General features: G+C 39.3%; 1 protein-coding gene across 5 annotated transcripts in view; it reads left to right on the top strand.

Annotated features, from left to right (window-relative positions):
* The window catches only part of tmtc1 (transmembrane O-mannosyltransferase targeting cadherins 1), a 125,614-nt gene that overhangs the window by 21,698 nt on the left and 80,584 nt on the right, over positions 1 to 23,332 (top strand). For 3 of the 5 annotated variants that reach the window (XM_067495725.1, XM_067495721.1, XM_067495722.1), the window contains 2 exons: positions 15,034 to 15,107; positions 17,439 to 17,615. In XM_067495725.1, coding sequence (XP_067351826.1) covers positions 15,034 to 15,107; positions 17,439 to 17,615 — 251 coding nt within the window. The remainder of the gene's footprint in view (positions 1 to 15,033; positions 15,108 to 17,438; positions 17,616 to 23,332) is intronic. The other 2 variants (XM_067495723.1, XM_067495724.1) reach the window with 1 other exon arrangement.

Genomic DNA, 23,332 nt, shown 5'->3' with positions numbered 1-23,332 from the left:
GCTCTGTCTCTCGCCCATAGGGTGATCAACTCAACAGCTCCTGCTTACCTCAACTCCCTCATTTAGGTCTGCAATCCTTCCCATCTGCTGCGGTCTTCCAACGAACGGCGTCTGGTGGTCCCACCACTGCACAGAAGACACCAAGCAAAACTCTTAAGCCCAATGATCCCACAATGGTGGGACGAGCTTCCAAACGCTCAGCAAACTCTCCCCCTTTCTGCACTTCTTCTTGTACTTGCATCTCATGAAATGAAATTGTGTGGCGCAGGAAGGTAGAGCAGTTGTCCACCAATCTTGCAGATGTTGGTTCAATCCCCAGCTCCCCCGGTCAAAAGTCAAAGCAGTGTAAAGCGTTTTGAGTGCCAAAGACTGAAAGCAATTGTATGTCAATCAAGGAGCAGACTTAACTAATGAAGTACACCTTGTACTCAAACTTCTTCAGATGCTTTTTTTTAACTTGTGAAAGAGAAATTATGGTTGGTCAGATATTCTTGTTGACTCGATGGATTGCCATGATGTTCCACTCTGAATGGACTCTATAAGTTTTGGTGATCTCTTAGCTTTTAGTTTAAATTAGAAAATACCATATGATCACACTGTTAACGTTACTGTGTACAGTAAAGTAACACTTCAACACTTTTTGAGACATCATGTAGTCTTTATTATTATAATTAAGTAAATATTTATGAAAATGTTCTTTTTCTGTAGTATTATTCAGTTTGCTGAGTTCTGATATTATGCAATACACCAGTCTGTAATGACACGTTCCCTTCTCTGCTTACAGTCCCAATATTATTTGCTCATTTGGATCATAGAGACATTTAATAAGAGCCTTGGAGCTGTTTGTATCACAGTTTGAATGTCTCCTTTTCCTCATTATTCATCTTTATTATGTTGCAAATAAACTCAGGCTGAACCTCAAAAGAATCAGGATCACTGTGTCAGCCTCTTTTTCTGTGGCCGGTTTGGGCGTTCTGGCAGTCAGTCAGTCGGTCCATATCCAGTGAATGAGACTTCTGTTTCAGAGCTGAAAAGCCTCCATTTATCCATACCTCCTCTCCTCTTACTGCTGATAGACACTGGCCATGTGTGGATCCCATCAACCATATGTGTACTGTCTGGTGGGCTGCATGCACACACACACACACACACAGAATAAAACTCTTGGTGGTTTGAGCTAATGGTGAAGGTCGAGAAAGACAAGGGACGGACAACTGGAGATACACAGCTCTCTCCAGAACGAGCCCAGGGGGACAGGCTGCCTGCAAAAAGTTGCACGTGCACGCATACATACACGCGCACGCACACACACGCAGTCTGTTTGGGTGCTTTGAGCTGAACTTTTACACTTCCTCCCCCTCGTGCTTGGATATTGATGCAGAAAGGCAGCTGCGGCTGAGCTCAGATTCCTGCTGAATTATGTAATTGGCACAAATAGGGTGAGACAAAGAAACAGTATTACTTTTAAATCAACTCACCAGTTGAAAATGTGGTGTTTGGTCTGTGTGTATGTATGTCATTTCTGTTTAGTTTGCATATTTCAACTATAGTAATTCACCCACATATATTTTACCATTATACCAATATACTTATTTTTCATACTTATACGAAAGTTCAAAAATCAGTCGCATTGTTGTATTAGAAAAGGGTCAGCATGGGAAAAAATTATAATCTGGTCTTGAATGACAAGTGTCAGAATACAGCTTTCTCTGTGTGGGGCTGCATAACCAAAGACCTATGTCAGGTGGTCATTAGGTGGTCTCGTTGTTGTGGTTGATTAGTGTATATTACAGATTGTTGTTGTGTTTTGTTTTTTTTTATTCATAGTAATAGTCTTTGATGACGTGGGTGCCTCATCCACTCCAGTAACAAGTTGTTTAATTGCAGTATATGGACTAAACCATTGACGTATGAAGTCCTGACAATATTAGGAGAATTCAGCCTTGGACAGTGTTTGGGGTGGCGTTACAGACATTTAACACACAGTGGGGGGTCGACCGACTAAGAACGATCCTCGTGTAAAATTCTGCTTGATTTCCATGCAAACAGAGCGCATAAGAGGCTCAACATTATATAAAACTTAAGCTGTGGGAAACAGTGTTTTATTTACAGTACATTGGAGCCATGCATCTAATAAAAAAGCTTTTTTTCACTCGACTACAACAGCAGTCGAGTGATAGAAACTTCATCAACATGCCCACTTATGACAGAGCAGTGTGCTGCATGCAAGAGCTCAACCATATAATATGGACATTGCACTAAGGGGGTTGAAGGATAAAGTCAGGAGAATGTCAAATTTCAGTGCATGTCTGAAAGGGGCTAAAGTGTCCTTGGGCAGAACACTGAACATGCAGGGCAGCCGCTATCATCGCTGTGAGTATGGGTGTAAATGGGTGAAAGAGAAACAATATTGTAAAGCACTTTGGATAAAAGCACTACATAAACAGACCATTTACTATATGTCTAAAAGCAAGTGGAGCAGTCAAAACGGAGCAAAGATCACATGCATGTGTCATTAGCTGTGAAAATTGATGGCTATGTTTAACATTTAGAGTTGGTTTGTTTTGTTTTTCTTTGTTTTTTTGGCAGCATCCACCACGTCGTTGATATAGTGGCTGCCTATTGACCATAGGGTAAATGGTAAATGTTCTGCACTTATATAGTGCTTTTCTACTTATTGGCACTCAAAGCACTTTATACTGCTTCTTATTCACCCATTCACATTTACAATCACACACACTCATACACCGATGGGGGAGCTGCTACGCAGCTTGCCAACACTCACCGGGACCAACTAAGATGGGGTTCAGTGTCTTGCTCAAGGACACTTTAACATGTGACCGGAGGAGCCGGGGATTGAACCAACAACTGTGAGATTGGTGGACAACCGCTCCACCTTCCTGCGCCACAGTCGTCCCCATAGGGTTGGAGGTTCTCACTCCACTCTCTCGACCACGTGTCTAAGTGTCCCTGGGCAAGACACTGAACCCCCAACAGCCCATCCCTATCCCCAGCCGCGCAATGCCAGTGTCAAACCCGGTTGAAATTGGGGAGGATTGTGTGAGGAAGCTCATCTGGCGTAAAACTGTGCCAGATCAACATGCGGACTAATGATCTGCTGTGGCGACCCTGAACTAACTGGATAAGCCGAAAAGACAAAAAAAGAAGAAGAAGAAGAAAAAAATACAAAATAAATATCTACATTTTCTCAGTGAAGAGTTTAGTTTACATACTGAAGAATGAACATGGAATCAGTCCTTATCGCTGATCCCTGTCCTCCTTTGTTTGCTGCTGATGGGACTCACAGCTACAGCTGCTACAGTGTCTTATCTGGTTTAGGACTGTGACTGTCTTAGTGTTTACCAGATCCGGTGGCACATTAAGTTAAACGGTTAGTGCACTAATTGCAGCACATCCAGCTTTTGGTGGATGTAAGCTCATGTGTTCATAGCAGTAAGCAGTTAGCAGTAAGCAACAAGCTTGTTGTGGTAAACACATGATGGTGGATGGAGAATTGCATGCACAGCTGAAACGATCACTTTTGTGCACGTTTCTGATTAACGAGTGTTTGGATCATTTCCTCTTACAGATCATTTGTGGAGCATTTTTACGCCAGTACCCGAACAATTTGGACTTTACCTGAGCTGCTCCCTGTCAGCTGGAGACAGGGATACCGCTCAGCTCTGTCCTCGGTCAGACCCAGAGAGAAAGAAGCTGCTCCACAAGTTTATTTTCTTATTCGCTAATCTCAGTCGTGTTTTGAAGAATTCACATCCGGTGATTTGAGAAACCAAATATTTATATTTATATTTATTAACAACTAAATTTGAGCAATGTGAGGTAATTTCCCAGGTAATCTATATGTCAATGCATCTTCCCACCCCTAATTAACACTGGTGGATTCATTCTCTGTTTGGCACATTGAATTAATATATTCTAATAATATATTTTCTTTTGCAATTTAAACATTGGTTTATATTTTGTCTTGTAAGAGTTTTTGAACATTTTAACTACCTTTTGTAGTTTGTTTAAACTAATTTTTAACACCAATTCTGCATAAAGCATAAATACGTCTCCTTGCTATATTTCATTCTGAAATATTTCCTGTAGTTGTATTTTATAGATTCCCCACCAAAAGTATTCAAAATGATAGGCTATTTTTTGTTTTGTTTTTGTTGCCACTGAAAACATTTGGCTTTAAGATTAAAAGGCAGATATTAGGGAGAATTTCAGATTTATTTCATGGTATGAAAACATGCACCTTTTGAATCAGATTACTGATTTAGCGATGTCAGTGATTCACTGACAAATGTTCATTTCTTTCTTTTGATGTTCTTTCAGGCTTTTACTGTTGTTTGTTTTGAGGAGTTCTCCCTTTAATCTTTAGCTGATAAAATACATTTTCAGTTGGCTTAAGGTGTGGTGATTGACTTGGCTATTCTAAGGGCTGTTTCACACCAAGCCAACACCAAAGAACTAGTGCAGACAAAAACCAATGGCTTCATCAGTTTACCTGGGCTTCACGTGGGCCAACGAATTGGCGCTTGAACACACTGCAGAGATTAGGGCCAATGAGCAGGTAGTGCTGCATGTTCTAAAGTTGTTGAGAAGAGTGTTGCTAATACTAGCCGCTGGCCTAAAACCTTCCACTTTTTTGTACCTCTAATTGGGATGAGGGGATTATATCTTGTGTTTTATTCAGTCTTTCTTTTTATAACGTTTTCTCCAAAAAATGGATCGTGATACCTTGTTCCTGAAGTAATTGATTCTTTTGTTTTTTCTTCAGTTCTCACAGTGCGTCTGTCATTAGCTGTTGCTTCCCCTGACATTTCAAATTGTTGTTTAGGCAATGCCCAATGCTTGTGTAATACCTTTTTTTTCCCCCCCTCTCTCAGATGCAAAATTGCTTGTTTTACTCCTTTTAACAATAGAAATATATTCTTCAAAGGTAAAACATTTTACTAAATACAAGAGTGTTCATTTACAGCTGTTTACTTTATGAACAATAACAGGACACTAAGTAACCAGAAAAATTTGCCCATGTAAGGTTTGGGTAATCTGTGACAGAAATGCTATGCTCTGTGTTTTTTTTATACCATACCTAGGTGTAAATGCCATCAAAACCAAGTTGACATTTGAACCTTTGTGTTATAATTATTCTTTAAAACCAGTCTTCAGTGTGCACCAAAAATCAATAATTGCTTTTCCGAAACATTTGGAAGGATATCTTGGTACTGCATGTAAAGAAATAGGACTGCGTGTAAATGAATAGGACTGCATGTGAATAAATACATTTTATAGCATACTGCTTTGATAATACAACATGGTCAGTGCAATGAAAAAAGTGACAGACAGGGAGTGATGTTGACATGAGGGTGTAATGGGTTCAGAAGGTAGACGGCAAAGGAGTAAAGAAAAAAGAGGTTCCAGACAGTGTGTGTGTGTGTGTGTGTGTATGTGTGTGTGTGTGGGGGGGGTGGCGGTGATAGAAAATGGACAGGCAGCAGCTTCAGGCAGCAGCTTCTCTTCAAGGAGAAGAATCTGTTTACTGCTGCTCACACTCCAAACATATTACTATTCATATGTGTATTTGTGTTTTGAGGGAGAGCAAGGCTTCATACACTTTTTTATTGTTTATTTTTAATATTCATGCAGACGGAGACAAGTCCACCCTGTCTTCTCCCACCCCCCGATTCTTCCTTTTATCTTGCACCTCACTGCTTTTCCTATGATCACTCCTTATCCCTCACTTCCTCTCCCACTCTTTCCTTTCATCTTTGTCCATCCTGGGCCCCTCAAATATTTGTGCGTGACTAAGCTATGTCCTTTTAGTACACATGCACACATGCTTGTCTTTTTATAGTTGTGAGGACCCACACGCCAGACAACCCTCAAGCAGCCCTTTTGAGGGACTGTGGACCAAACAAAATACCTTTGCAATGATTGTAAAATTTGTATACAAGTACATTTAAAAACACACACATGCACACACATGGGCACACACACACACACACACACACACACACACACACACACACACACACCTCAAACGCAATGCTCAGGGACCAACCACTTAAGGATGTAAATAATTTCCTTTCATCTCACTGATTCCAAGAGCTTTAAGCCACTGTTTGTGCGTTTAAACCCAGATCTCTCTTTCTAGAAGGGTGCAGCTGCTTCCAATAGAAATCCCTTTAGAGACACTCTGTAAATACTAGGGGACATTTGGCTTTGATTGGTCATGTAAATGAAAATGAACAGGCCAACGTAATATATTTGAAAACAGTTTAAATAATCCCTGTGTAATTTATTTGTTTGATTGTATATAGTTGTGATTACGTTTTGCTTCTTCTGTGGACAACTGGACAAATTAGACATGACACTGCTTTGCTGTATTTTCTGACTTATTTTAACTTTTATGTTTTTTTATTACGTATAAAACACAAAAATGAACATATCAGCAGTATAATAACAGCAGATGTTGCACCTGAAAGTATGTGAAAAGTTAATAAGCCCTGACTTCCTGGACTGTCATTACATCTCAGGGTTGACAATTATAGAGTGTAGGTATATTGATAGGCTTTGGCTACATCCTACTTCTTTTTGGTCCCGTTAAAGAGGATATTACACATCATAGTAGAATGCTGATGGTATATTCTCAAATGATGATGTTGTGAACATTTAATATTGATTTACAGTGTGAGGATAAGAAAGAAAAACGAATAAAAGAAATAAAAGAAGCACAATATGATAAACAGACGTTGCCAGGCAACGAGCCTCTTGGGTGCTGGTCAGCAAAAGTACAGTAGTTCTAGTTTCTAACTCCCACTTAAGAACACTGTCAGTTAAATATTTCTGTTTGGGTAAGGTTTACACAAGTTACATAGTTTGAGAGCTATAGAGGTGTTGGAGAAGTATTTTTGAACTGAGCCACGATGTTTGTTTCATTCTGTTATGTCTCAGCCCTAGCTTAATCGTTAATGTGGTGACATGAGATGAGTCTTAGAAATGTTAGTAATTCTAACTGTAATAAACAACAGCAATTTTTAAAATAATAAAATAGCTAATGTTGGCCTACTTTCAATTTATCTGGTGTTATTACAAGCCTACTAATATTTGAGTGATTTATGTATACTACAGTAAACGGGCTGCCAGAGCCGGTCCCATGGCTATACCCTGGAGGACAGGCTGCACTTCCATCACTGGACCATACATAGGTATAGACCAATTAACCTGCTTGTAAATCACCTGAATGACTGCTATGATATTCAAGTAAATTGTAGTTGGAGAATTGCAACATATACTGTCCCTGTGCTGCTGCTTGTCCAATAATATCAAAAAATACCAAAACGCTTTACAAAGACATCTAATACTTGTAAACATGTTCAGTAGACTGCTTACATGCAATAAAATGGCAGAAAGCAGACCAATTGATTGCTTAAAAAAGCTCACAATTAGAAACCACAGGACTTCTCCATCAGTAATGAAAGATGGAATTCAGTACCTGACATCACTAATTTGGCTGTGTTTTGTATTTCTAACTGATGTTTCTTAAGAAGAGACTGTAGTGAAACTCTGTTTTGTGATCCCACAGTTTATACTGCTTAGTTTTCTGAAGCTTGTGACCATGTGGGCTAGGCAGTAGCCCTGTCAGACTAACTGCATTATTGATTTATTGTACCATCAATTATGTTCTGATCTGTCAGAAGCTGCAGGTCTGCTAGATCCTGCAAGCGAGGTGTGTTCAGGGACACTACAAAGTCTAGCTCATCTGTGTTTTGTTAGAGAACAGGTCTGAGTGGTGTTCAGGCTGTCACTAAATCCCAACTCCCCAGCCCTAATTATATTGTTTGTCATGATTATTTTAGGGACAATAGATCATCTAACAAAAGTGCAGTCTGGTTCAGTGAATAGGCCAATGTATAGCTGCCAAAAGTAAACCAAACAGTTTTTGTTGTAATAGCAATGCAATTTCACATTTACATTTACATTTAGTCATTTAGCAGACGCTTTTATCTAAAGGGACTTACAAGTGAGGTACAAGGCAGCACAAATGGAGAAAAGTCAAGGAGAAAACATCAAAGTGCAGTCCTATCAGAATAGTATTCACAATTCACGAGATGCACGTGCGAGAAAGAGCAGAAAGGAAGTTTGTTTTTTTGTTTTATTAATAGATTTAAGTGCATAGGAAGATGTGGAAGAGTTCTGTTTTCAGCAGTTTTTTTTTTTATATTGGGAGATAGTCTGCTGAGCGTGCAGAGTTTGGTAGCTCGTTCCACCATCGTGGGATCATTGCGCTAAAAAGTTTTGCTTGTTCTTCTGTGTGGTGCTGGGACCACCAGACGTCGTTCATTGGCAGACCGCAAGGAAGGGTTGTAGACTTGAATGAGTGAGTTGAGGTAAGCGGGAGCTGTTGAGTTACCACCCTGTAAGCAACAAACAGAGCTTTTAAATTGATGCGAGCAGATACAGGAAGCCAGTGTAGTGATCTAGAGAGTGGTGTGGTGATAACCCCATCAACAAAGCGTTGCAGTAATCGAGACGAGATATGACCATGGCCTGTACAATGAGTTGTGTTGTATATTCCGTGATGTAGGGTTTGATCTTCCTGATGTTGTAGAGGGCAGATCTGCTGCGCTAGAGACTGAGGAAATGTGGTCCTTAAAGCTCCGTTGGTCGTCGATGATGACCCCCGGTATTTTGGCCGACTTAGTAGGGACAATCACTGTAGATCCAATGTTGATGCTGATCTTGTGTTGTGTCGAAGGTCTGGCTGGGAAGACAAAGCCTTTGGTCTTGGAGAGGTTGAGTTGAAGATGTCTCTCTCTCATCCAGGCAGACATGTCTGAGAGACAGGCAGAAATGTGCGATGACATGTAGCTTCCTCCGGCGAAGAGCTTTGTGTCATCAGGGTAGCAGTGATAGAAAAACCATGTGAGTGAATGATGGAACCCAGGGATGCAGTATAGATAGAAAAAAGAAGAGGACCTAGAACTGAGCCCTGCGGCACACCTGTAGAGAGGCTATGAGAGTGAGAAACATGCCCCCGCCAGGATACCTTGAAGGTTCGTCCCGATAGGTAAGAACAAAGCCAGTCTAGGGCTGATCCAGAGATGCCTAAGTCAGAGAGTGTGGACAAGAGGATCTGATGGTTCACAGTGTCAAAAGCTGAAGATAGATCAAGTAGGATTAAGACAGAATGCAACAGCTCTATAAGTCAATGTGATTTTATCTAGAACTGTACATTACCTTTTAGCTTCTGGTTAAAAAAACAAACCGATTTGGCTCCAAATACCATTATATCCTGTCCTATCATCACGAAAAATCAAGTTCAATGTTTATTTTTTGCACACATTGGGTTCACTCATTCCTTTTGCATTCAATATGGTCAGCCTGCCTTCAACCTGATTGTTGTGGAGAGAATCCTGGTTTTGTATGTTAGTAAAAGGAAATGGCATCTACTGTATAAAAACTAGTACAATATGACTGCTTACAAACCCGTCCCCAAAGGTATTGGCTTCATATCCAGCAATATAGCTCCAAACTGTATGGATTCATTTAGAGATTTTTGGGTTAATATCGACAAGCACCGGTGCTGTTGACCTACAGGGTACTGGTGGAAATTGGACTACTGTTGGTCGAAGATGAAGAAGGAGAGAAGAAGGGGTTGTTCGTAGGCAGAGAGAGAAGAGGAAAGCTAAGAATGTAGGACTGACAATAGGGACTTTGAATGTTGGGACTATGACAGGGAACGCTAGAGAGTTGATTGACATGATGCAGAGACGGAAGGTGAATATATTGTGTGTCCAGGAGACCAGGTGGAAAGGTAGTAAAGCTAGAAGCTTAGGAGCAGGGTTCAAGTTGTTTTACCATGGGTCACATAGGAGGAGAAATGGAGTAGGAGTTATCCTGAAAGAAGAGTTTGTGAGGAATGTTCTAGGTTGATGAGACAGGTTGATGAGTCTGAAGCTGGAAATTGAAGGTGTGATGTTCAATGTTGTTAGTGGTTATGTCCCACAGGTAGGATGTAAGTTAGAAGAGATGGAGAAATTCTGGAGTAAGTTAGATGAAGTGATGCAGATCCTCTTCAGAGGTGAGAGAGTTGTGATTGTTGCAGATTTCAATGGGCATGTAGGTGAAGGGAACAGAGGTGAAGAGAATGTGATAGGCAGGTTTGGTCTTCAGGACAGGAACACAGAACGACAGATGGTGGTAGACTTTGCAAAGAGCATGGAAATGGCTGTAGTGAACACTTTCTTCTAGAAGGTAGGTAGAAGCACTCAGGTAGACTACATTTTGTGTAGACGCTGTAGTCTGAAAGTGACTGTGACCAGTGACTGTAAAGTATTGGTAGGGGAGAGTTTAGCCAGACAACACAGGATGGTGGTGTGTAAAATGACTCTGGTGGTGAGGAAAATGACAAGGACAAAGGCAGAGAAGTGTACTTGGTGTGTCATCTGGAAAGAGAAAAGCGGACAAGGAGACTTGGTGGTGGGACGAGGAAATACAGGAGTGTATACAGAGAAAGAGGTTAGCTAAGAAGAAGTGGGACACTGAGAGGACTGAAGAGAGTAGACAGGAGTCCTGGGAGATGCAGCGTGAGGTGAAGGTAGAGGTGGCAAAGGCCAAACAAAGAGCATATGAGGACTTGTATGCTAGGTTGGACACTAAAGAGGGAGAGGTGGATTTGTTCAGGTTGGCCAGACAAAGAGATAGAGATGGGAATGATGTGCAGCAGGTTAGTGTGATTAAAGGGTGGACATTGAAGAGGATGAAGAGTGGAAAGGCAGTTGGTCCTGATGACAAACCGGTGGAGGTATGGAAGTGTCTAGGAGAGGTGGCAGTAGAGTTTCTGACTAGTTTGTTTAATAAGATCTTGGAGAGTGAGAAGATGCTGAGGACTGGAGGAGAAGTGTACTGGTGCCAATTTTTAAGAACAAGGGAGATGAGCAGAGTTGTGGCAACTACAGAGGAATAAAGCTGATGAGCCACACAATGAAGTTGTGGGAAAGAGTAGTGGAAGCTCGGCTAAGGGCAGAGTTGAGCATTTGTGAGCAGGAATATAGTTTCATGCCTAGAAAGAGAACAACAGATGCAGTACTTTGCTTTGAGGATGCTGATGGAGAAGTACAGAGAAGGTCAGTGGGAGTTGCATTGTGTCTTTGTAGATTTAGAGAAAGCGTATGACAGGGTGCCGAGAGAGGAGCTGTGGTATTGTATGAGGACGTCTGGAGAGGCAGAGAAGTATGTTAGAGTGCTGCAGGACATATATGAGAGCTGTAAGACCGTGGTGAGGTGCTGTAGGTGTGACAGAGGAGTTCAAGGTGGAGGTGGGTCTGCATCAAGGATCAGCTGTGAGCCCCTTCTTGTTTGTTCTGGTGATGGACAGACTGACAGATGAGGTTAGACAGGAATCTCCATGAACTATGATGTTTGCGGATGACATTGTGATTTGTAGTGAGAGCAGGGAGCAGGTGGAGGAAAATCTAGAAAGATGGAGGTCTGCTCTGGAAAACAGACGATTGAAAGTTAGCTGAAGCAAGACAGAATACATGTGTCTCAATGAGAGGGACTCAAGGGGAACGGTAAGGTTACAGGGAGCTTAGGTGAAGAAGGTGCAGGACTTTAAGTACTGAGGGTCAATGGTTCAGAGCAACGGAGAGTCTGGAAAAAAGGTGAAGAGGCGAGTGCAAGCAGGTTGGAACGGGTGGAGAAAAATGTCAGGTGTGTTGTGTGATAAAAGAGTATCAGCGAGAATGAAAGGAAAGGTGTTCAAGACAGTGGTGAGACCAGCGATGTTGTTCAGCTTATAGAGTCAGTTACACTGAAGAAAAGACAGGAGGCAGAGCTGGAGGTAGCAGAGCTTAAGATGTTGAGGTTCTCTTTGGGATTGATGAGGATGGACAGGATCAGGACTGAGGACATCAGAGGGACAGCTCATGTTAGATGTTTTGGAGATAAAGTCAGAGAGGCCAGATTGAGGTGGTTTGGACATGTTCAAGGAGAAACTGTGAAAATATCGGTAGATGGATGCTGAGGTTGGAGCTGCCAGGCAGGAGGTCTAGAGGAAGATCAAAGAGGAGATTTATGGATGTAGTGAGAGAGGAAATGAAGTTAGTTGGTTAGTTGAGTGAAGAGGATGCAGAGGATAGAGTTAGATGGAGGCACATGATTCGCTGTGGCGACTCCTGAAAGGGAGCAGCTGAAAGGAAAAGAAGAAGAAGTAAGTGGGAGTAAATTCTGTTCATAAAACTGAACATATGGAAAAGAGGAGGTATGACCAGAGATATTGAATAGAAGGTATAGAAGGATGTTTTTAAAGACTGTGTTTGATCAAATATCAAAACATTATGGTTTGAATCTAATAAATTGCATGTAATGGAGTTATTGGGACTGTTGAGCTGGAAATGCATTTTATGCCCCGCTGTTTTTTAGATATTATGAATGTAGCAGATTTCGTTCAAATTATTTTGAAATAATTTTAATTTGGTACTCCGTTGTTCTTTTTACCACGTAGTACTTTGCTTAGTAGATTAAAACCAGACACTGAGGCTGAGCTGGCCTGACACCTATTACTCATTGATTATAGGCAGTTTTGTGGAGAAAGCCTGGGAAGAGAAAAAGCCCTTTAAACTCAAGTGAATAAGTTCTTTTCTGTAAACAACTCATCAGTTTGTTCCACAGAAATATAGTATGTAAAATAGAGAGTTTTCTTCTGCCTTTGTGTTTCTATGAAAATGAGATATATGTATGTGGTACGGGTCAGATGTTCGAAATAGACCAAAAAAAACACAAACTATAGTGTAACAGCGTCAAATGCTTTCTTTTCCTTCTGCCATCCAGGAGTTCAGAAGTGCTTATATTAGAGGTTTTCACAGGTGAGTTTCGTACTGTGGAAATGAGACCTAAGTCAGATCGATTTTAATTCTGCTCACTCTAAAGGCTTAGGTCCAGTGTTTGTGCAGTGTGTCCAAAGTGGATCTAGCTTGATGTCCTTGATCTAGTATCAGATGTGTTTTTAAGGTGGAGTTCACAGCTTCGTTGACTTGTGCTCAAATGAGGGAACTAAAAAAAAATCACTCACCTTCAAGATTTCTGCTATTAAATGGGAGTATTCTGGAATGTGATCCACAAACATTACCCAGGTTAGAATTGCCTTTGGTTTGTTGCCCAAATGGCTACATTGTTGTTGCACAAAGTGGAAATTGTACATTAAACGTTTAGTTTTAATTCATATGTGTTCATACAGAAAACAGTATGATTATAAGGAGGGGGCTTACTTTACTAGCTGACTGCACAAACAGTTTGTGAGGCAAGATATGTCACTCCCTAACGTCACTTTCCATAGCTCTGGAAAATCTTTTAGAGTGACACATTTTGAAGTCACTTTCTCACAGTTTTTCTTTCATTCTTATAGAAAAATAAGCATATAGTTTTGAACAAGGCACTCTAATATTTTAATCAGGTAACTCCCAAAAATATATTGTTTGAATAACTTTTACAATGGAACAGACACATAAGGTCGTTGGGATATCTTATCCGAAACGCTTCCTGGGGCACCTTCCTTTCGAATTTTGTTTCCAAGCACATTCAACTGGTAGGTCCCCACAGGGTAGACCCAGAACATACTCATTATAGTGACTCTGGCAGTTTGCTAATTGATTTTATTAATTGATAGATATTCATGCTGCTGCAGGTATATGTGTTCTCTTAAGTTTAGTCAAACTGTTTCTTGGTCTTTTCTTGTTGGAAGGTTAATTCAGATCGGGTCCATTTTTTGAAACTGCAGTTATGTACATTGGGGTTTAGCAGTTCAGTGTCTGGTGCAGCATTAGAGATGGACCCAATTCACCACCGTAACATCGTGATATCTCTTTTGTAAACATTTGGGGAAGTGTGACTTATTCCTTTCAACTACAACATGAGAGATGCTGGACTGAAATAATGTTACTGATGCCCCAATCTACAACACTTGATAAGATTTCATTATCTTACCTTTTCATAAATGTCTGCATGCTAATAATAATTTGGACCAATAGGTACACAATTCAGAAAAAATATCACGGATCTATATCTTAATTTATTGAGAATTTTTATTTTAGTTTAATCGCAGTTTCAATTTTTAAAAGTAAATGCAACAAATTTTGTCTGCTCCAAAGACTTTGTACTGTCTTGTTTTTCTTGTGTATCATCTATCCTGTGGATAGAACAGAACCTTGAATAAGACAACAGAAACAAGGCATTAGATTACAGATTTTGGCATTGAATGTGTTGGCAAAGAGAGCTTTGGAGCATTTCAGCCAGGCTTAATTGTATCCTGTTGTAATTTAATATCTCTATTTTGTTCTTTGGTTTTCTATTCATTAACCTGCATCCTTGTGCCAGTTTGTGGTGTGTGTGTGTGTCTGTGTGTCTTTGTGTGTGTGTCTGTCTGTCTGTGCATACCATCTATAGGATTTTAGTATATAAAAGTTTATATCATCCATATACTTATATTACTTACTCATATTACTTCTTTTATTTTACACTATTATTGCTACATATGAATAATATTGAACTTTAAGGTTTATTAATAATGGACGTTTAGCAAACACTGCCTGGTAAAGCTCAACTTCCTTTCAGACCCATCTTGTGAATTTTCTCAGGAGAAGCTGCAGTTGTGAATGAGGGGGTTCAGTTTTATTATGTGACCTAACATGAAAAGAAAACTCTTATATGTAGGAGTACATACAAGTACATATAGTCAAGTTTATGTACTTGACTACAGCCCTTTTTGGGGCCAAGTGGCATTTCTATGGTAATTTTTAAAAATTTGTCTATGACCTAAATTTTTCAGCAGAAAAAATACAAACAAAATGAAAAGTGACCATCAAAGGCTATGATTGTCATTAAAAACTAAATGGCTGTAAAAAAACACACAAATGGTCAACATCCTAACTCAAAGTATTATTTAATGACATGTGGACATCCTGCAGTGTTACCTCTCCAGAAATTTCTGATATATAACTAATATCTAAAAATTGTGTGTTGCAGGTGTCTGGTATTGTGGGGAGGGCTGACGTCTTGGCCTGTTTGCTGTTCTTGCTGACGTTCCTCTCCTATATTAGGTAAGATGACTCTGAACCCCCCCCATGGTTTGCACACTTATACACTGTACATGGATGCACATGTTAAAGTCATTAGTCAGCCTGAGGTACTCATGAGGATGAGCTTACCATGGAGACAAAACAGTTTTCATGTGCATGACTCTAACTGCTAAAAAGCATGTATTCTCCCAAGATACAGATGGCTATGTCAGAAATGATGGCCTTTCTCAGCAGCGTCATCCTTTGGTACTTAATGTGGCACAAATGCTGCAACTCCTTTCAGCTCTTTTTCAACATTTAGTAATTTAGCAGATGCTTTTATCCATAGCGACTTACAAGTGAGGTACAAGGCAAGCAAAAATCTAAGTCGAGGAGAAAACATCAAATCAGAAGAAGTGTTCCCATTTAATGAGATGTTCTTTGTTAGATAATAGATTTAAGTGTATAGGAAGGTGTGGAAGCGATCGGTCTTCAGCAGTGTTTTATATATGTGAGTTTGCTGAGCGTGCAGATTTTGGTAGCTCGTTCCACCATTGTGGGATCACTGAGGTGAGTTTTGTTTGATGTCCTCTGTGCGGTGCTGGGACCACCAACGTTGTTACTTGGCAGAGCACAGGGGACGGGAGGTATTATAGACCTGAAAGAGGAAGTTGAGGTAAGCAGGAGCTTTTGAGTTGACCGGTCTGTAGGGAAAAGACATATCTTTAAACCTGATGCGGGCAGCTACAGGAAGCCAGTGTAAAGATCTGAAGAGTGGTTTGACAGGATTCCTGATTAAAAATGAGGTGTTGATTTGATTGTGCCTACCGGTGACCCCAATAATTACTGCAATCAGTAATCAAGATAAGATTTGACCGGTGCCTGCACAATAATTTGGGTTTATATTCCGTGAGTTAAGGTCAAGAACTTCTGTCTTAAAGCGGTTGAGCTGAAGATGTCTCTCTCTCATTCAAGCACAGATGTCGGAGAGATGTGCAGAAATGCGTGATGAGACAAAGGAGTCATCGAGTGGACCGGACTGGAAGAGCTGTGTGTTGTCAGCATAGCAGTGATAGGAAAAACCCTGTGAGCGGATGATAAAACCAAAGGATGTAGTATAGAAGGAAAAAAGATTTCATATGCACTCATTTTCAATTTCACCTGGAAATTTACACAATTTGGACAAACTGTTTTATTTTCCTTTCAAACTTTATGCTGCTTTGTTCAGATTTTAGAAAGGATTTTGGTGTGTATAGTTCATACAAATCTTTGAACATGGGGGCAAAGTAACGAGATGTTAATTTAGTAGTATAATAATATATTAATGGTCAGTTTCATTATGCTCTTTTAAGTATTTTGCAGTGTTGGGCACAGCTGGTTCATTCTCGGTGGAGCTCTGTTAGCTCCAAAGAGAGCTGTTATATTTCTAAAAACAAAATTATATTAATAGACTTGAATAATCATTTTACTTATTTATTTACTTCCAACTCTCAAACACAGTATGTGAAGGTTTGCTGCCCGTCACATTTCATACCATAGTAAATGCTAAACAACAAACTACATTTTCCATGATTATATATATATATGCTGTCTCCCTGAAAAGGCACAAAACAAAAACATTATCACCTTCACAAAGGTAGGTCCCTGTTTACAACAGCATCCACCAAGTTTATAATTCACAAAGGAAAAAAACTCATCTGTGGGCTGTCTCATGTAAAATCCAATCCACTTTGAATTATTTGTGAAAACATTAGAACCAGATAATTACACTGAAGACAAATTACAATAGCAATAGGGAAGTTATTGAACTGCACCTCAGCCCAATGGCACATGCTGCTAGGATCTTTATAATAACTTGGAAGACAAGCATACAAGCTTGACAGCTAATTTTGCCTGTTAGGAGCCGAAATTTATGGGTTATGTTGATTGGCAGCTCTGCAGTTGAGGTACACCTACCTGTTCATGTGTGAGCTTTACTTAGACTGTGGGGCCCTGGACAACTATGGATTTCAACGGGACTGATAGGGTTAAGCAGCTTGAATGACGAATGTAAAAGAACTGTCAGAGCTCTTTTATTTCTGATGGATGCTGTTCATTGGCATTCACTCTAAACATTCTACCTGTAGCAATTTTTACGTACATTGCATGAATGCACGTTACTTTATCCAGTTCCTGAATATTAAGTTTTAATTGGCATTTCTTAATTGTAGACTAGAACATAATTAATTTAATGAAGCAACTCATTTTAATCATCCTAAGTCAGTCAAATTCAAAATGAACAGTAGGTGTCTTCTCCTGCTGCTGTTCCTGAAGGTAATCTGCCATTTACTGTCAATATAACCTGTCGCTCTCTTGATCTTTTCTGTCTGTCAGGAGTGTGGGGGTGTGTGTCTCTGAAGACTCCCTGCCCTCCACGGTCTCGGTGTGGTCTCTGTTCGTCAGTTTGTTGCTGGGCACATGCGCCATGCTGGTGAAGGAGACCGGCATCACCGTGTTCGGAGTGTGTGTGCTCTACGACGCCTTAGTGCTGTGCCGCAAGCCTCTCATTTAGTAAGCACTCAAGCATTTGTTTGGTTCTGTTTTGTTTTGTTTTATCTCAATTTATTTGTATTTATTTACTGAACTTGCCCACAGTTTTTCAGCAGTGCTCTGCTTTATATTTACACAGCTTTACACACTTTACACCTGGGAGAAGCTGATTGCAACAGTAGACAAGTTGCTTTGGGAAACTGAGTGAAAAAACTCCTAGTTTAAAGAAGATTCTTTTTAATGTACGTGAATGTGAGTGTTTGTATACATCCAGAACATCTATGCCAGATATTATTTTCATTCAGCAGTAGTGCGCCCTTAACTTATAATTTGGTAGCACCCTCACCCGCAAAAAATAAATGAAATCAGTTCATCCTGTAACCAGGAATGAGTTTCTTACACCTCTCTACTGGAATTTTGGACCACTCTTCTTTTGCACACTGCTCCAGGTCATTCAGATTTGAAGGATGCCTGTGTTCTATGGGATTCACATCTGGAGTCATTGCTGGCCATTTCAGAACTCTACAGCTCTTTGTTTGTTACCATTTCCAAGTGCTTTTTGAAGAGTGTTGCGGGTCATTGTCCTGCTGGAAGACCCATGACCTCTGGTGGAGACGCAGCTTTCTGACAGTGGCCACTACGTTGCGCCCCAAGATTCTTTGGTAATCATCAGATTTCATGATACCTTTTACACAGTCAAGTCATCCAGTGCCAGAAGCAGCAAAGCAACCCCAAAACATCTTTGAACCTCCACCATGTTTGACTGTAGGGACTGTGTTCTTATCTTTGAAGGCCTCTTTTCTTTTTCTGTAAACAGTTCCATGATGTCCTTTACCAAAAAGCTCTACTTTTGTCTCATCTGTCCACAGTACGTTCTCCTAGAAGGATTGTGGCTCTGTCAAGTACGGTTTGTCAAACTCCAGTCTTGCTTTTTTATTGCCTTGTCTTGCGTTTGTGTCACCATTGGTGTCCTCCTGGTTCTCCTACCATAGCGTCCCTTTTCATTCAGATGGTGCAAGTTGACACTGTTGTACCCTGGGTCTGCCATTCAGTTTGAATTTGTTTGGAAGTTAATCGGGGTTCCTTATCCACCATTCAAACAATCCTTTGTTGTCATTTTTTTAATTAAATTTGCTCTTCCGTCCAAGTCCAGGGAGGTTAGCCACAGTGCCATGGGTTGTTCACCTATCGATGATATTACTCACTGTGGACACCGGAACATTAAGATCTCTGGAGATGGACTTCTAGCCTTGAGCCTCTCTCAAATATGTATATCTATCTATCTATATCTATATATATCTATATCTATCTATCTATCTATCTATCTATATATATCTATATCTATATATCTATATATCTATCTATATATATATATATATATATATATATATATATAAATTTATATATATATACACACACCCTTAGATACAGATACCCTTACATATATACACCAAAGCGTGTGTGTGTGTGTATATATATATATATATATATATATATATATATATATATATATATATATATATACACACACAGACACACACACACACAAAGTATAGTTGCCGTGACTCAGCCAAACCTCCTTTCTATATTTTAAGGAAAAGGCATTGTGATAACATTGCCTAATATTCTTCTCTCCTATGTCTAACGATGCGTGACATTTTTAATTCTCTTGTAGGGTCATTATGCTGCACCCATTAGAGTGGAAATTAAACTTTTGATATTGCCATACATACCATACCTTTTTACTACCATAAAAAGTACTGTGACGTTTTCAGAATTTTGGTATCCACTTGGTGCTGAGGTCCTTGTGGCATCTCTAATGTCATCTACTAATGTCTGAAACCATCGCAGCCAGAGTTGTACACAAGGATTTTTTATCTTTGATTGTTATTAAATGTGCCCTATAAATTTGATTTAATTCTGTTTTTTTTTTTTTTTTTTTGCAGTAATTTCAGTAATTTATTTAAATAATGTTGTCAGACTTGAAAGACAGTACCTTGTACAGTATTTTGCTTAGTGACAGACTGCATCTTGAATTGAACTTTCTTTTAAGAACTCTGGATCTGCTTTGATAGGACTTAGATTATCCTTTCGATTTTGTTTAGACTGACCTAAGACTTGCTCCAAAAGACCTAAAAGACCTAATTTTTTTCAGACAATATTTCAGACTCTATTTGGACTTGCACTTACCGGATGCTTGCTTTCACAAGATTTGACTTTGATTAAAGACTTTGATTAAATTCAAATTAATTACCTTGAGATATGACTGACAATTCTTATCTCTGGAAGTAAACTTTAGGTTTGTGTTGCATTGAACTATCTTCCCAGAAAAATGTTCACTAACCTAATCTTTGCCATAAGTATCAAAATATTACAATATAGAGGAATGACTGCTTGTGCACTCATGAAAAGAGTGTGTAAAGATTGCAACACTTCAACCACAGCTTCCTTAAATACATGATTTCCCAGTCGATTAACCATAAAGCTTTGTGGACTAATTATAATTCATTACTAAATATCGTAATGCATTATTGCCAATAATGTTCTCAGTCACATCTTCGGAGAAACTTTAATAAACTTTCCAAAGTGTAAACATTCATTATTTGCTCATTTACTTGCCATAGAGTGGCTGTAAGAAGTGTTTATATGCCTTTTTTGCAAAATTCTAAATAATGAGTAAATATTGTGATGAGGCAGATTTGGGGACAGTGGACATCATCTAGAGATAAATGAGCATAACAGATTGCAGAGATCTAATAATGTATCACTATCACAAAGATGTTTCCTTCACTGGTAGAATGGAATCAATTAGGAGTCCTTCCTGTGTGTGCCCCAGATGTCATTATCCATGTCCCACCTTTTACTAGCATGCTGTGCTCCTGCTGCTGCTGTTTTCCCATCCCTTGTTTGGTTGTTTTAAAGAAGCCTGCAGTGATAATGGAGAACGCATGATTGGAGAGCTTCAGAGATAACACACTCTGTTTGAGCAGAAGCCAGCTGGATTTCCTCTTATTTTAATGGACCATGCCAGCATTTTGTATGTTGTAGCCCATTAACGACAAAATACTTTACATTACCATTGGCCATTTTCCAAAGTACTCCATCAGTATTTAGACTGATGTCTTACCTACCAGCCAGGCTGTATTTTAAGTCTATTTTAGCACAACAGAAAAATGAACCTGCAGAGACTAGAAACTTTCTGCAAATGTAGAATTTATTGCAAAGACAATAGTCATGTTTTTTTTCTTTAAAGTTACACACACACTAGGGTTTCTACATGTACATGTGTACACAGTAGACTTAACTAATAAGGGCAAAAGAGGTGATACTTTATATGCACATTCTATTTAACCCCAAACCATGGTATCTTCCACACAAACCCTTAGGGAAGATTTATTACAGCACCATATGAAATGCATCAGTGGGTTTTTTATGAAAGCCCACTCATAGTAGTGTCAGCTCACCAGCTATGTTCAATCTCTGATGCTTATCAAGTCTTCAAAAACCACAAATTTGATCATATTCACATTTGGCCCATCCCAAGTACTGTACTTTTAGTTGGTACTTTAATGTGCAAATTGAATTTTCCAATTTTCTGCAACCAGATCAGCATAGCTGCAAATTTGCACAAATACGAATAGTCAAAAGAGAATGTATGAGGGTCATTCTTATTTAATATTGTGCAATTAAAAGAAACGTACTTGAGAGCAAAACTTGGCTACTTGCAATCAAAAAATATTTTTAACCAAAATAATTTTTTTGCAAGTCAAAAACTTTTGCAGATTCAAATCTTTTGCTTGTGAGTTCAAAAGTTTTGTAACTCAAGCGGCCAATCACAGTGGCTGCAGGTGACTGACTTCAGAGCCCATTTTATTCATGTACCTGAAGTCTACTGCAAACATATTTACTGGTTCACATAGAACACATCAGTAGTTAGAGAAGAAATCACTTATTGTGTGTATTAGCTATACTTTTAAGCACTTGTTGTGTTTACTACTATGGTAGTAAACATCACAGTACATCACATGTATGAATGACACAACAGTGGCTGGTACATAATACTGATTTAATAGTTGTAAAGGAATGACATGCAGCCCTCATATGTGATATTCATGGCATAAAATAAGATTGCAACAATGTATAAAGCCTTTCGCTGTTCAAATACAGTCTGTGGCAGCAGATGTCCTTAATTTATCTTTGTCTGCCTCTTCTGATCAGTGACCTTTGACCTCTGACGAGGTCTGGTACTCTGATGCAGCTGATGTTGGTTTCCAGTGTTTCTTCAATTCTTTATTCAGTCTGTGGACACCTTGGGTCTTGAACACAGGGTCGAAGTACCCACAACCTCAATCAATTGAGTGAGAGCAGTCGAAAAGCAAGCACAGGTAAAAGTAAGCAGTGGTTAGGTTTACGTTAAAAGATAAGGGAAAATCATATTTACAGGATAATAAACTGCACTTCCACTACTTGTGAACACTAACCATGACTCCACAGCAAGTCAAGAGAATTAGAAGAGTTAAATTAAGCAAAATCCCATCACAAACTTAAGCACAGGCTCCTAAAAACATTAATTTGTAAGTTTCTGGCTCAGATATGTTTCATTTCGAGTGGATGCAGTACTAATGCCCTATTTCTTTGGCCTAATGCCCTGTATTTGTGTGCTTTTAGTTTTATTTTTTAAAGATATCTGTGTTTTATTAGATTTATAAACTATAATGGAGAGAGGCTGAGGGTCAAGTACAGATAAAGAAGGAGGAACCAAATTTTTACAGACACACAACCTTAATACTCCATAGACCATAATGTTTTAAATATCATCAGGTATATGTATAACGCTTAAGTGAATAGAAACTAAAAAATCTGAGCATAACATTGAAATCAAATTCCACATTTAAATAATGTTAAAGTGCCTCAATACCAAGGTCAAAAAAAAATTTCTTTGACCTTTTTCTCCAGATCTACTCTGCACATCGTAATATTTTAACTGTAATTAATTGATAAAATTAAAGGGCAAGTAAACACACTGATTAAGTATATGTGCAACAATTCTCTGCAAGCTGATTTTAATGGTGCACTTTTTAGAACTGCCTGAAAGGTCGAAATCGTACATACATTAACGCGAAGACAGGTACGCTTTGGTAAGTTGACAGCAGTGATGTATACTGTAGACCTTTATGTAAATCAGAAAAAAACTGCAGTGTTTGTTTTTGATGCTGCGGTGTTCAAAGTCGAAAAACAAAAACAAATGCTTCTTAATAATTCTGGTTGTTTTAGTGTTGGCTGTATCATTGTGTCCACACGCTGCTGTAAGTCTGATAAAGATGTTCCCAAGTCAGCGGGGAGTAAGCTGTGTGGGTGTCTGGGACTATCCTTGGGCTTACAGCCAGTGTAATACCTTCAATTTACAGCCAAACTAAAAGCTGTGCTCTGGCTTTTTAAGTGTGTGTGTTTTAGAGCATGAATGTAATTCGTCATATTTGCATAAATGTGTGCGTGTATGCTTTAATGTGTTTCTTGTCATACCAAAGCCTGGTCCAGATGTTTTGGGAGCCTTCTTGAAGTTTGAAACATACTGGAATGTTCTGGAATTAGCTAACTGTCACTCTGTCAGGTGAAAAGATAACGCACTTAAAGACTCTCCTTGGTGCTATGGGTATGTGTGTGTGTGTATTGTAGTGTGTGTGAGTTTAATCTGTATTAGAGGTTATTTTAGGTACGCTGCCCCAGGGCATCTGTCG

This window comes from Channa argus, unplaced genomic scaffold (assembly GCF_033026475.1).
Source record: "Channa argus isolate prfri unplaced genomic scaffold, Channa argus male v1.0 Contig038, whole genome shotgun sequence".
Lineage (NCBI taxonomy): Eukaryota > Metazoa > Chordata > Actinopteri > Anabantiformes > Channidae > Channa > Channa argus.
Note: the sequence above shows the minus strand (reverse complement) of the source record. Positions and strands in the feature narration are given on the sequence as shown.